The sequence below is a fragment of the Schistocerca gregaria genome, chromosome 8 (assembly GCF_023897955.1).
Source record: "Schistocerca gregaria isolate iqSchGreg1 chromosome 8, iqSchGreg1.2, whole genome shotgun sequence".
In the NCBI taxonomy this organism is placed as follows: domain Eukaryota; kingdom Metazoa; phylum Arthropoda; class Insecta; order Orthoptera; family Acrididae; genus Schistocerca; species Schistocerca gregaria.
In genome coordinates, this window is record NC_064927.1 from 353,581,005 (window position 1) to 353,596,115 (window position 15,111).

At 45.5% G+C, this 15,111-nt stretch overlaps 1 protein-coding gene across 1 annotated transcript in view; it reads left to right on the forward strand.

Moving 5' to 3' along the window:
• Positions 1-15,111, forward strand: part of LOC126284307 (RYamide receptor-like) — a 1,455,467-nt gene that overhangs the window by 978,719 nt on the left and 461,637 nt on the right. Inside the window, exon 6 of the mRNA XM_049983138.1 lies at positions 13,885-14,003. Within this exon, the coding sequence (XP_049839095.1) occupies positions 13,885-14,003 (119 nt within the window). The remainder of the gene's footprint in view (positions 1-13,884; positions 14,004-15,111) is intronic.

A 15,111-nucleotide genomic window follows, 5' to 3' on the forward strand; every position in this document is an offset into this window, starting at 1 on the left:
TTGTTTGACGATAGTTACCTTTTAAAAAACACATTCATTGATGAGTTAAAACAAATAATTATTATGGTAGTAAGCAGGTTCACTGAAAACAAGTGGTGTGAATCGTGATAGTGTTACGGTGCTGCGGGCACACTTAGAATTTGTTCCTGTGCGCGAACCTTCGGGTAAAGTCTGGCGCTGGTAGGTCAGTGCTGTGGCTGCGGCGACATCAAAAGGACTGGAGCAGAAGCTCCTGGAACCCTCCGCCTCGAGTCGCCTTGACCCTTCGAGGCATTACGACGTCGTGGCTATATAAAGCCCACCCTGCTGTCGCAGTCATTCATTGTGGATAGTTTTCTTCAGTGCATGCTGCAGACGTGTTTAAAGTTCCGAATTTAGCGCCTAGCGGACTATTTTATATGACTACAATTTAATCGCTTACTTTAGTCTTTTAGTGCATTGTGAATTAAGTTTGCAATGGAAAAATTTGTTACAAAAAAGACGGGCTTGGAAGTTGATGATACTGCAAGTCAACCTCCAACAATTATTGTGTCGTCAATTGCTTCGTCGTCTCCAGGCGAGAACGGTTCACAGCCGAAATCTGGACAACCCGGTAAGGGAAGATCATTTCAGAAGTCTTGGTTGATCAAATATACGTGGTTAGTATCAACTACAGGAAAAGCTTTCTGCAAAACCTGTAAAGAGGCAGAAGCTAAAAATCTATTACAATTTCCTTCAAAAACAGAAGATGCATTTACTTCCGTAGGGTTTTCTAACCGGAAAAAGGCTTTGGAAAAATTCCTTATTCATGAAAATATTTTTACGCATAAAGAAGGCGTTCTCAAACTAAATTCTATCACTAACCGAAGTGTGGCCTACCAATTGAATGAATAGTTAGATAGTGACATGAAGAAAGACCGTTTAGCTCTTGAGACAATTTTTACTACTGGACGATTTCTATGCCGAGAAGGACTAGCAATTACAGGGCATGAAGAAGGAAACTCAATTTTTTTCAATTCTTAGAACTCCAAAAGAATGACGTACTTGAGTTTAAAAATGGGTTAGGGCGTTTGGGGTATAAGTGGACGTCCCACGATATTCAAAACGAGATTATTGATCTGCTAGGAAAGTCTGTGTTGAGAAAGGTATTGGCTTCAATCAAGAAGACTGAACATGTTTCTATTATGGTTGACGAAACAAGTAATTCTTCGATTCACGAACAAGTGCCATTTTGAATTCGCACTGTTGATGATTCCTTTATCATCAAAGAAGACTTTATTGGCTTATATGAGACCCAATACTGAATCACAAACTCTGTTTGGTATTTTTAAAGACGTTTTTGCTCCTCTTGATTTGTCAGTGGATAACTTGAGAGGACAGGTAATGGTGCCTCGAATATGAGAGGTAAGCTCAAAGGACTAAAAAAAGTTAGTTTTGGATATGCAACTAAAAACACTTTATGTGCACTGCAATGCTCACAGTTTAGACTTAGCAGTTCTAGACAGTCTCCATCATATTACGTCTATGAGGAATATTATGATTTTAGCCAAGGACTTAATAAACACCGTAAGGGAATCCAATAAAGGGGTGGGACTTTTCAGAAGCATACGCTGTGAGGGTGCCAACGACCAAGCTGGCCTATGACCCCTTTGCCCGACTCGATGGACTATGCGAAGACACGTGTTCTCAGTTACTAACACATACGAAGTACACTGATAAAATTTAGCATGGCTGCCGTAGCATTCACTGGCGTGCAACGAAAGTAAGTTTCGCATGATAAGTCCTGGCTAAGTAACGTAACTCAAAGAAACTTGGACCATATGTAGAAAGAAGTGCTACAGTATAGTACGAAGTAACTGAAAGAAATAGGTGATGAGATGAACAGAAATGGCGCCATCATTCAAAGACAATAACCGCACTGAAGACAGCGCGATTTATGATGGTCCCCTGTACATTACAAAAGATGGGATATCGTTCTCGATAAGGTGTGTGTTTCCCACATACGGCAGTTCATGCTCTGCAGCGTGCTCTCAATCTGGCCACAAGATTGTAATTAGTTCATGCGGTGGGGCGTTCCATCCCTCGATCACTGTGGTTCATAATTCCTGTATCGACGTTGGTTCATGTGGGCCTGCTGCATACGTCTCCACTATGCGTCCCCCACGTGCTCGATGTATTTGAGTTAGGGGAATGGGCAGGCCAGTTCATTCGCCGAATATTTTCGCGGCCAAGAGCTCCTCCATTTTCGCTATTCGATGCGGTTGCACATTGACCACAGGGCTGAATGCTTCCCGAAAAAATGCATGTCGGGAAGGAGTACAGCGAGTCAATAACGTTCACCGTTGAGAGGACCATGTTAAAGGATCTGGAAGTCAGTACGCCCATGCAACATAGTGCTCCACACACCATAACAACTGGACCATCAAAACGATCATAATCGACAATGTTCCTGGGTGCAGTACTTGTTTCCACCTCTCGATGTATGAGGCTACAGCCAGAATCACTACTTAGACAATCTGCTGTTATGGGGAGAAGTGCAAGTTACCCCAGCACCTATGCTCTTGGCGCCGTCGCAAACGGTGACGCTGATGTGAGGATGTCAACGAAACACAACGTACTTGTCGGCGGGCAAAATATTGCCATCCCCATGCAGTCGCGTTGCCACGGTGGTGAGTAAAATTGCGTGCTTTGCTGTCGAGTTAAATGTCGTTGCAAGTACACCCGCTGTGTGATGTGCGCGCCTTCTTGCACGTTGCACTATTTAGTGGTCATCCGCTGGTGTAGTTGACCTTACTCGACCACCTTCTCCTTTGGAGCAGGAGTACATGTGGTTCAGAATGCCCTCCGCACGTGAAATAGTGCTGTGTGCAGTAGCAAATTCCTGGGCTACGCTCGTCACTCTGCGTCCCTATTCCAGTTACCGGTGATTCTTCCCAGTGTGAGCAACCCAATGTCGTCTCCGGGCCGTATCGTAATGAGGAACACCACAACAGTGCAACGTATCTGCTTGCTGACTGACTCACGCTGCCCTTTCCCCGTACCTGCAGCTGCCTGGTGTTGCTGGGCCAGCCCCACATGGCTGCGTGACCACCAGTTTACCGTGCGCGACGAGAACACCCTTTTAAAAAACAGTTGAGGACTGAATCCCGAGACTTAAAGTTCCTATAATGTGAGTTGCTGAAGTCTCTCTCGGGTGAGCCTCCGCAACGAATTGTGTAAAATAAAAACCGTGGGAAATATTTATACAGCTGTATAAAAATCATAACTGGAGAAGTAGACTGCGCATCTGATTGTTTTATCATTATTTCGCCGCTTGGTGCTCCGATAAGCTCCAGACAGTACCAAACGGCTCAACAGAACTTCTTTGCACGGTGGTGCAGGTACCAATAGGTTTAAAAAAACCGCGCTCGAAAATGTGATTTGTCAGCGGGTTCTGTTTATCGCACAGATAAGGGGTCAAGTATTTTCCGTAGCGCTTGACCTAATTACCATTTGGTTTCCAACCGGAAGAACGGGCATACTCTAACCATCCTACGATACAGGATCTAAATTTAAACATTACACACTGCTTCCAGCCCAGAAAAATCGAGAAAATCAATGGATTCTTCTGCATCAGGTATCGTTTATGGTGGACCTCAGACGGCTCATAAAAGCACCATTTGTTTATGTGCGATTGCTGATAAAATTACGAAGAACCATGATTTTTGGCTATGAAAATTACTAGTTATGGGGATGATCACATATATTTGTATTCATGGCAGCCCGTCGAAATTTTTACCATATGTGGTTAAGAATATATTCTTGCGGGAACCCGAACCCTTTTCCGACGTCTTTATACGCCACCTAGGCCCAGAGTTAAAATACATATGCGTATAAAACATGAGCTTAAATTGCGGTTTAAGGCATAAATGTAATTCTAACTGACGTAGTGAATATATGGCAAGGGTTCTAGGGTCATCACAAGGGTCCTAAGGTCACTATGTTTTCGTAAGCGTTTCTTCACCAATTCATGTTTATGATGCACAGTTTCTGTGTAATGGGCACTTAATGCCTATATAAATACACCAGTACCACTGCAGTGACAAAAATGGAATAAAAAGAGTCTTAATATGCCTGAAAAGAAGTTACCATTACTGCTAAAAATTAAGTAAAATTTATAAGACAACAAGTTCAGTAAAGTACGAGGACGTGGTCAAAAGTAACGCATCCTAATTTTATATGTGAAATATCTTAAATATTTTTGAGTAAAAGAAACTTTATTAACACTCTGCATCTTTAGTCATCATGTCTATATATTTATTTCCCAACGTAGTCACCATGGGGACGAACACATCTTTCCTAAGGAGAAACCAGTTTGTTGATACCGTCTCTGTAGAATGTATGACTTCGTTGATGCAGCCACAATCTCATCTCTGCTTCGGCACTAGCAAAGTGAAATCCTCGAAGGTGTTCTGTAAGTTCCGGAAACTGATGAAAATCGACGGAACCAACTCGGGACTATACGGAAAGTGATCGATGACATTTAATCCAAGGCGTCGAACTGTGGCACATGCCGCAGCGCTGTTGCCTGGTCTGGCATTCTCATGCTGAAGGGGGGGGGGGGGGGGGGGGAGGGGCGTCCTCCACATATAGACGAACTCTTCTGCAATTAAAAATATGATTAAAGCACGCTGTTTCTCAAGTATACTTACGTTACAAACCACCATTTAATACACAAGCGGCGCGGGGTAGCAGCGCGGTCACAGCCACCTCGTCACGGTCGGCGTGGCTCCCCCCGTCGGAGGCTCGAGTACTTCCTCGGGCAATGGTGTGTGTGTTGTCCTTAGCGTAAATTAGTTTAAGTTAGATTAAGTAGTGCGTAAGCTTAGAAACAGATGAACTCAGCAGTTTGAACCCATAAGAAGTTCCCACAAATTTCCACACGTAGATTCAGAGTCCGCTGGCGGCAGAGAGCTGTAAATATGTAGACATGAAGAATAAATGTGTAGAATGTCAGCCTCGTTTGTTTCATTTTAAAAGGCTTTAAGAGTTTTCACACAAAAATTTCGGAGGTATTCTTCTCAGCACTCCTGCGTATTTCTGATTATACACTCCTGGAAATGGAAAAAAAAAACACATTGACACCGGTGTGTCAGACCCACCATACTTGCTCCGGACACTGCGAGGGGGCTGTACAAGCAATGATCACACGCACGGCACAGCGGACACACCAGGAACCGCGGTGTTGGCCGTCGAATGGCGCTAGCTGCGCAGCATTTGTGCACCGCCGCCGTCAGTGTCAGCCAGTTTTCCGAGGCATACGGAGCTCCATCGCAGTCTTTAACACTGGTAGCAAGCCGCGACAGCGTGGACGTGAACCGTATGTGCATCTGACGGACTTTGAGCGAGGGCGTATAGTGGGCATGCGGGAGGCCGGGTGGACGTACCGCCGAATTGCTCAACACGTGGGGCGTGAGGTCTCCACAGTACATCGATGTTGTCGCCAGTGGTCGGCGGAAGATGCACGTGCCCGTCGACCTGGGACCGGACCGCAGAGACGCACGGATGCACGCCAAGTACGTAGGATCCTACGCAGTGCCGTAGGGGACCGCACCGCCACTTCCCAGCAAATTAGGGACACAGTTGCTCCTGGGGTATCGGCGAGGACCATTCGCAACCGTCTCCATGAAGCTGGGCTACGGTCCCGCAAACCGTTAGGCCGTTTTCCGCTCACGCCCCAACATCGTGCAGCCCTCCTCCAATGGTGTCGCGACAGGCGTGAATGGAGGGACGAATGGAGACTTGTCGTCTTCAGCGATGAGAGTCGCTTCTGCCTTGGTGCCAATGATGGTCGTATGGGTGTTTGGCGCCGTGCAGGTGAGCGCCACAATCAGGACTGCATACGACCGAGGCACACAGGGCCAACACCCGGCATCATGGTGTGGGGAGCGATCTCCTACACTGGCCGTACACCTCTGGTGATCGTCGAGGTGACACTGAATAGTGCACGGTACATCCAAACCGTCATCGAACCCATCGTTCTACCATTCCTAGACCGGCAAGGGAACTTGCTGCTCCAACAGGACAATGCACGTCCGCATGTTCAAAAATGGTTCTGAGCACTATGGGACTTAACATCTGTGGTCATCAGTCCCCTAGAACTTAGAACTACTTAAACCTAACTAACCTAAGGACACCACACACATCCATGCCCGAGGCAGGATTCGAACCTGCGACCGTAGCAGTCGCGCGGTTCCGGACTGAGCGCCTAGAACCGCTAGACCACCGCTCGTCCGCATGTATCCCGTGCCACCCAACGTGCACTAGAAGGTGTAAGTCAACTACCCTGGCCAGCAAGATCTCCGGATCTGTCCCCCATTGAGCGTGTTTGGGACTGGATGAAGCGTCGTCTCACGCGGTCTGCACGTCCAGCACGAACGCTGATCCAACTGAGGCGCCAGGTGGAAATGGCATGGCAAGCCGTTCCACAGGACTACATCCACCATCTCTACGATCGTCTCCATGGGAGAATAGCAGCCTGCATTGCTGCGAAAGGTGGATATACACTGCACTAGTGCCGACATTGTGCATGATCTGTTGCCTGTGTCTATGTGCCTGTGGTCTGTCAATGTGATCATGTGATGTATCTGACCCCAGGAATGTGTCAATAAAGGTTCCCCTTCCTGGGACAATGAATTCACGGTGTTCTTATTTCAATTTCCAGGAGTGTATTTTTAGTCTTTTAAAATAAAAATCATATTCCTGGCGTTTTCAATGAATTGTAAATCATAAGCGAAGTATCCAGAAAAAATGTAAGGCAAATTATTTTTTGTTAACCTCATATTGTGCGTACTTATCTGTCATTTATATATGTCAAAATATACAAGTAAACTGCCAAAAAGATCCTGTTAGTAGAACACAAAGAATTGATTTAAAAGGTCTAGTAACGTGCTTGTTCATTTCCAACGGTTGTCTCAGAAATAAAACAAAAGCAGTTCATCTCGGAATAATGTTTTTGGACACGTAGGCACTGGACATTGCACCAGGATTAGACGTGACTTGTGCAAACATTACGCACAGTAGAACGGGAGAATTCATTAAAGACGATCAAACACTACTGGGTGCCTGCTCCGCTCCCTCTCCCAACAGAGGTGCGTTTGTTTACGCAACCGGTTCGTATTATTTACCGCTGCGCGTACTGACATCGCGAGTGTGAGTCGCAAACACGCAGGCAACTACGGCCTGCGTGGCTGTCGTCGGGTTACCTGTGCAGCGACTCTGTTAAACGTGAGGATGGTTGGGAGATTTATTATCGTTGAAGTATGCGATATTCATTTAGTTCACGACGAGGCAAAAGGTGTTCCGAAGGTAGCTGTAAGAATTTATCGATGACGCTTCACACAACGAAGACTTCCTGCGCTATCGGCATTTGTTGCTGTTCGCCAAAGGTTTGTTTCATCATAATTCTCTACTGTTACTCAATTATTTTGCCAATTCATTCGTAACGAAGTAGAGCAGTTATCTTTATACGTTTAATTCCGTTCAAATGGTTCAAATGGCTCTGAGCACTATGGGACTCAACTGCTGTGGTCATTACTCCCCTAGAACCTAACTAACCTAAGGACATCACACACATCCATGCCCGAGGCAGGATTCGAACCTACGACCGTAGCAGTCGCACGGTTCCGGACTGCGCGCCTAGAACCGCGAGACCACCGCGGCCGGCTTTAATTCCGTATGCGAAACGTTTGTCTGTGCTGATATGCTTTTATTTTATTACTAAGTAAATCATGACAGAATAAAACTTACGATTACGTGTTTAATTTGCGTAGACTGACGGAACAGTTGATTGTAGTTAATGCGCAATAAACTACGTGGCAACTGGATGATTTTGTACTAAGGAAAACACGTTTTATTTGATACTAGCTTCCCTTTCCTACCAAGCACTTTGTCATCGTAACGTTTTAAAGGAGAACACGTCTAGTTTTACTTAATTCACTATTTACGTAAAACGAATCACGCTTTCTGGACAGTCCAGCGACCGTTTGCATTGCTTGTTTCGATAACACCGCGTATGTTTTCAATGCGTACATTGGTCTGGTTCGTCCGTTACCTTTCTCTGACAGCCTCGTCGATGTCGGTAACATACAAGCAAGGTCGCGTACCGTCAGTTGACAATGTAAACAGAAACTGGTCTACTATCATGCCTACAAATATCTGTCTTCTAGGAACACAAAAATAAAGAACATATAACGACGATATTTCAAGAGATTTGTCAAGCACGCCCAGATGTACCGTCTGTACAATTTTGGCAGCTTACACCGTTTACACCCTGCATAAATGTGTCGAGGTATATAAATAAGCTGTCGAAAGTATATCGACATCTAGAATTAGTTTTACATAAGTAGTACACCCTGCTGCAAAAAGAAGGGAACCAGCTGAATAATGCTTCTGTCGGAGTACAAGAAAAACTAACAAGTTCCTTTTTAAAAAACTGACATAAGATTTGGAAAGCAGAAAATGCAATCCTTATTTCACCTTCTTCATCTAAAATTTTGGTATGCGAACTTGTTCCCGCTTTTTCGTGACAAAAGGAAACACCAGAGAGACATTGACAGTGGAAGAATGAGTAGACATTGGGAGTGGAAGATAAACAGAGAGGAGACAACGATGATGGGAGAGAGGAAGGGCCAAGTGAAAAAGAATGAATTACGGATGAAGGGAATAGCAGTGAGAGGAAGAGAGGAAATATTGGTCATCAGTGGAAGCAGACAAAAGCAGCGGGAGCAAAAGATAGATCAGACAGTGGAAGTGAAAGATAGAAATGAGTGGAGACCATAGATAGGATTGGTGGGTCTGGACCCTCCCAGATCGGTGATCTTGAACAAGTGAGTACAGGGCAGAACGCATTTTAGACCGAAATTTTAAACTCATGAGTATAGGAGAAAAACAAGTTCGAACTCCCAGAATTTCTGAGCTGCTGAGTTATAGTGGAGACAGTGGCAATGGGAAAGAAAGGCAAAAGGAGACAGTGTAATCGAGAGAAGAGACAGTGGAGGTGATATATACCGTAAATTTGTAGGAGAAAAGGAGACGGCGAGTGGCATAACGTATATAGACAGTGGCAGTGAGAGGGAGATGCCGAGTAAGAAGGTTTAGCTTCAAAGACGTTATTAAGAATGTTCTGTGTTTAGAGTGCGCAAATATTTTCGCATGCTAAAAAGGTTGGCGAGGAGGACGCAACGAAGATTGAGGACGTTGGTTCCCTACTTTTATGTCAGTCTTTTAAAGAGGAATATATTCGGCTTTTTAGTGCTCCGACTGGAGCATTTATCCTCTAGTAACCTACTGCCTCGTTTGCACACGGCAATGAAAATAAAAAGCAGCACATTGCACTCGATTATTGGAAAAAATTGAAAGTTTTGAATTCAGTTTGCTCTTGAAGCGGAACGACTCACTACCGGATTTATTACAAATCATATATTCTTGACATAAAATTCCAGCCACTGCGATTCGTCGCAGTAACATACTATAACGGTCTTTTTAATATATTAATGTTATCCGCGATAATCTTAGCCTGTCCCAACTACGAATACATAACTCCAGAATGCATACGTCATGTCTGACTGTCTTACTGGCCCAGTCATACGGCTTTCTTGTTTGTGCGTGACCACAGCGGCTTGTAGACTTCCTCTTTTGATCCATTGTTCTGTGTCCCCAACACGGGCGTTCTCGAAGTCGGGTGTGGGCGCGGAAGTTCTTCGTCGACTACATGTAACACTTTTTTTTCCAGAAAGCATTACTAAAACCGTACTTCCCGACTTCTCACCGCTCTCCCGTCACTCAGCGACAATTTCATATTAACCTCTTTTGATCCATTGCGGGCGCGGGACAGCGGCTGGTCAAATATTTACCAAGGAAAATCGCCAGGCCAAACAGCCGTACGTTTTGAGAAGTTATTTTATTTTATTTTGAGATCCAGTTTCGGCATTTCAATGTGACATCCTCCAGCCCTACAAGGCGTTTTTCGTTGTTACGAAATCTTCTCATTAAGTTTCAATCCCCAGTTTTCTCCTCCGACTGAGAAAACATCCTGTTGACACCCACCTACATAGGGTGAAATTATCATCAATATAAAACAAGAGAAATCAGGGCTCACAGAGAAAAATTTACGTGCACATTTTTCCCGCATGCAGCTTGAGATTGGAACGGTAAAGAGAGACAGTTTGAAGGTGGGTCATTGAACTCTCTGCCAGGCACTTTATTGTGAGCAGAAGAGTAATCACGTAGATGTAGATGCATTTCATGTAGTCAGGGTTACGGCGTAGAGTGAAGCGCCGGCACGCCAGACGGGAACAATAGAGCAGAGAGGGCTGCGAGAAGATGTCAGCCATTCGCACACTGACCGACCTCTCTCCAGGACAACAATGCAACAATAGGGGCCCCTATGCGAAGAGGACATAAGCGCCTTGCCCGACTGGTCGCGGCCCAGTTGAAGAGTAGCTTCAAGACTAATCATTTCGCTTGTCTATACTGAAGAAACTTGATTATTTTGCATGTCGCCCTTTGCTTCCGACACTTCTGTGTGATTTACAAAGATAAGTATTGTAATCTTTTCCAGGTATAATAAAACTTATTAACGTGACTTGTTTGAATGTTGTCTAGCGATCAGAGAGGGTAGGTTTCCTAGACACCCCATATTAGACAACTAGGCTGGTTTTAACAATGAGGTGTCTCAATATTAGCATACTGGGTCCATCACTATCTAATACCATTGAAACAGGTCTATTGGGAGTTTCTTATTTCCATTTCTAGAATGTGTATATACTTTGGATGTCTCAAGCGCTAAGCGACAATCACGTGTCGCTTATTATTTGCGCACAGTCTTTGGTCAGAGTAGCTGTGTCGTTGGAAGATGTGTTTGTTTCATCATCGCTGCTTGGCAGCGAGGAGCGCGGGAGTTCTATCGTTAGAGGGTAGTGAGCGAGACGCCGATCAGAGGACTTGAGGCAATGTAGACGTGAAGTGGATTTGTGTTTAAGTAAAATGATTTGTGTTTGAATATTGCGAAACAGAGGAGAAAGACACTCCTGGAAATTGAAATAAGAACACCGTGAATTCATTGTCCCAGGAAGGGGAAACTTTATTGACACATTCCTGGGGTCAGATACATCACATGATCACACTGACAGAACCACAGGCACATAGACACAGGCAACAGAGCATGCACAATGTCGGCACTAGTACAGTGTATATCCACCTTTCGCAGCAATGCAGGCTGCTATTCTCCCATGGAGACGATCGTAGATATGCTGGATGTAGTCCTGTGGAACGGCTTGCCATGCCATTTCCACCTGGCGCCTCAGTTGGGATCAGCGTTCGTGCTGGACGTGCAGACCGCGTGAGACGACGCTTCATCCAGTCCCAAACATGCTCAATGGGGGACAGATCCGGAGATCTTGCTGGCCAGGGTAGTTGACTTACACCTTCTAGAGCACGTTGGGTGGCACGGGATACATGCGGACGTGCATTGTCCTGTTGGAACATCAAGTTCCCTTGCCGGTCTAGGAATGGTAGAACGATGGGTTCGATGACGGTTTGGATGTACCGTGCACTGTTCAGTGTCCCCTCGACGATCACCAGAGGTGTACGGCCAGTGTAGGAGATCGCTCCCCACACCATGATGCCGGGTGTTGGCCCTGTGTGCCTCGGTCGTATGCAGTCCTGATTGTGGCGCTCACCTGCACGGCGCCAAACACGCATACGACCATCATTGGCACCAAGGCTGAAGACGACAAGTCTCCATTCGTCCCTCCATTCACGCCTGTCGCGACACCACTGGAGGCGGGCTGCACGATGATGGGGCGTGAGCGGAAGACGGCCTAACGGTGTGCGGGACCGTAGCCCAGCTTCATGGAGACGGTTGCGAATGGTCCTCGCCGATACCCCAGGAGCAACAGTGTCCCTAATTTGCTGGGAAGTGGCGGTGCGGTCCCCTACGGCACTGCGTAGGATCCTACGGTCTTGGCGTGCATCCGTGCGTCGCTGCGGTCCGGTCCCAGGTCGACGGGCACGTGCATCTTCCGCCGACCACTGGCGACAACATCGATGTACTGTGGAGACCTCACACCCCACGAGTTGAGCAATGCGACGGTACGTCCACCCGGCCTCCCGCATGCCCACTATACGCCCTCGCTCAAAGTCCGTTAACTGCACATACGGTTCATGTCCACGCTGTCGCGGCATGCTACCAGTGTTAAAGACTGCGATGGAGCTCCGTATGCCACGGCAAACTGGCTGTCACTGACGGCGGCGGTGAACAAATGCTGCGCAGCTAGCGCCATTCGACGACCAACACCGCGGTTCCTGGTGTGTCCGCTGTGCCGTGCGTGTGATCATTGCTTGTACAGCCCTCTCGCAGTGTCCGGAGCAAGTATGGTGGGTCTGACACACCGGTGTCAATGTGTTCTTTTTTCCATTTCCAGGAGTGGATTAGTGATTGATTAGTGATTCAGAATGAAATGAGATGTAATGAGGTTACAAAAGAATATTAAGAGGAATGAAGGTAATATTTTTTATTTAATTGCATTTCAGTCGAGGGTAGTTTGGAACCATTATCCGTATCAGGGAATTTTCGATTTATCATTGAAGATTGAATAATTTTCATTGTATTTTTCCCGTTTATTAATTATTTGTCTAACAGTTGTGAGAGTAAGATGTTGATATCATGATTGCCCTTTGTCAATGGTAGTGAGCGTTGTAACACGAATTTCATACAAGTAATAATATGAGATAATTTTAAAAAATTGTTAAAGAAATATTTGACCTAAGAGCACTGACCGCATCTTCGACCCAAGTCATTTTGATTTGAAGAGTGTCTCACGCAATAATGAGTACAAAATAGTTTACTTGTTGTCTGCAGCATTGCACTAAGCTGTCAGGAATTGTAGTTATAATTTGTAGCTGGCGAACAGAGAGCAGCAAGCACCGGTTTTCCGAGCAATTGTGTTAGACGTAAGATATTTTCGTTTCAGGATCAGTTCTTTACGAAAATTAGCAACGCACGGGGACCATTTCATGAACCGTATTATTAGGCAGATCGTTAACCCAACGGGACCACTCTTTTTAGTTAAAGAGATTAATTGTTAACTTCAGGATTTAACCAGTTTGCATATTTTTAGGGAAATTATAAAACAGGTTCAAATTCGCGTTGCATTGTCGCAGGTAGATATACTTGGTTTCTCTCGCAGTTGGAAATGCACTATGGGACTCGACTGCTGAAGTCATCAGTGCCTTAGCACCTAGAACTACTTAAACCCAATAAACCTAAGGACATCACACACATCCATGCCCGAAACAGGATTCGAAACTGCGACCGTAGCGGTCACGCGGTTCCAGACTTTAGCGTCTAGAACCGCTCGGCGACACCGACCGGCGCAAAGTGACAACCAACCAGCTAAGCCAGCACGATCTCAAGATAAAACGAAAATAATTTTTAAAGGAAATCTTCACTATTAACTCGTTATTCGAGTGCTTGCTTCGAGGAATTGACAACAGCTGAGCACACATGCAAACTCAGACTGTGTAAAGTCTTCGAAGGGAGCACACGAGTAACGGTGTCCAAATACTGATGGCTCCAGAATGCCAATATCGAAACATCTTACTGTCTGTACATGAAGCTCATAAGAGGCCGGAAGATGCCATACTGAAACGCCGAAACCGGTTGTTAAAATAAAATAACTTCTCGAAACGTACGGCCGTTTCACTATTTTCCTTGCAGACATTTCAAATTAATGTTTTCCTAGCTTGTATTTGTAATTACTATTTTAGCGAGGAACAAAGAAACGTATCTGTGTGGACGGCTACACACTGGACAGCAGTGCCTGCCCTTCAGCTTTCGCACCGTTGCTGTGTCTGTGTGTGCAGCGCGCGCCCGTCGAAGCTGAGGGCGAAGCTGTGCATCGCGGCCATCTGGTGCGTGTCCGGCGGGCTGGCGGCGCCGATGGCGGCCGCGCTGCGCGTCGTCGTCGTTACGGAGACGCTGGGTGAGTCAGCCTGACCTGCACCTCCTTGTCGCGCACACCCCCTGCCACTCGACCACTCCTTCGAACGCTACTACTTCCACATTTTCCTCTCCAAGCACTCAAACAAGCAAGCACGCAAGAGCGTGCGCGCGCGCCCACACACACACACACAGACACATACACACACACACGTAATCAAAATCACGTGCATTCGCAAATCTCATCTCACGCTCCTACCATTTCTCCGAGAAACAGAAACAAAAGTAGACCTTCAGACAGTCAAGATCGCTATTGTACAGCATTTATTGTGATGACCGGTTTCAGCAAACTACGTTGCCATCATCAGATCTGTAAATCATCGATCAACATATTCAAGCACACAGGGATGAGGGCTAAAGGTGCGTAGTATAGTTTTACGTAAACATGGACTATACCATAGAATATAGCACTCCTTCTGTAGAACATTTCACTGAATCTTGGTCAAATGCATATTATACCATGTCATATCATAGAACGGCAATGCATGAACACGGCTACAATAGTATATCAGCAAGTCAAGAATAAAACAACAATTACATGAAGCAACGTAGATAATGCACTGATTAAACAAGCACATGTTCGCACATGATAAGAATGAAGACTGATGTTCTCAAGTAAACATCACAGACGTTACAACCAGCCACCATTGAAAAAATTTTCGTAATACGGGGCCACAGTCACATTTCTTTAAAGTCAGTACCGCCATTAGACTGTTTTTTATTTACAGTGTGACATTTACACTTACACAATCATGATTTCGGCTTCAAAGTGCCATTCTTAAGTGTTTTAGTGTTATACATTGCCAAAGATGGCATACCGTCGCATTAAAATACGCTATTAGACACACTGTCTAAGAGTCGATATTTCTGGCAGAGTCTACTGCTTTGTTTCATCACTGAGTATAGCATCTTGACTAAATGACAGTCGACTAAATGTCAAACACTTGATAATGGCACTCTGAAGCCGAAATTGTGATTGTGTAAGTGTAAATATAACACTGTAAGTAAACAACAGTCTAATGGCGGCACTGGCTTCAAAGAAATCAGACACCAGTTCCACTGTGGTGTCATGACATGTTTATTGTTATTGT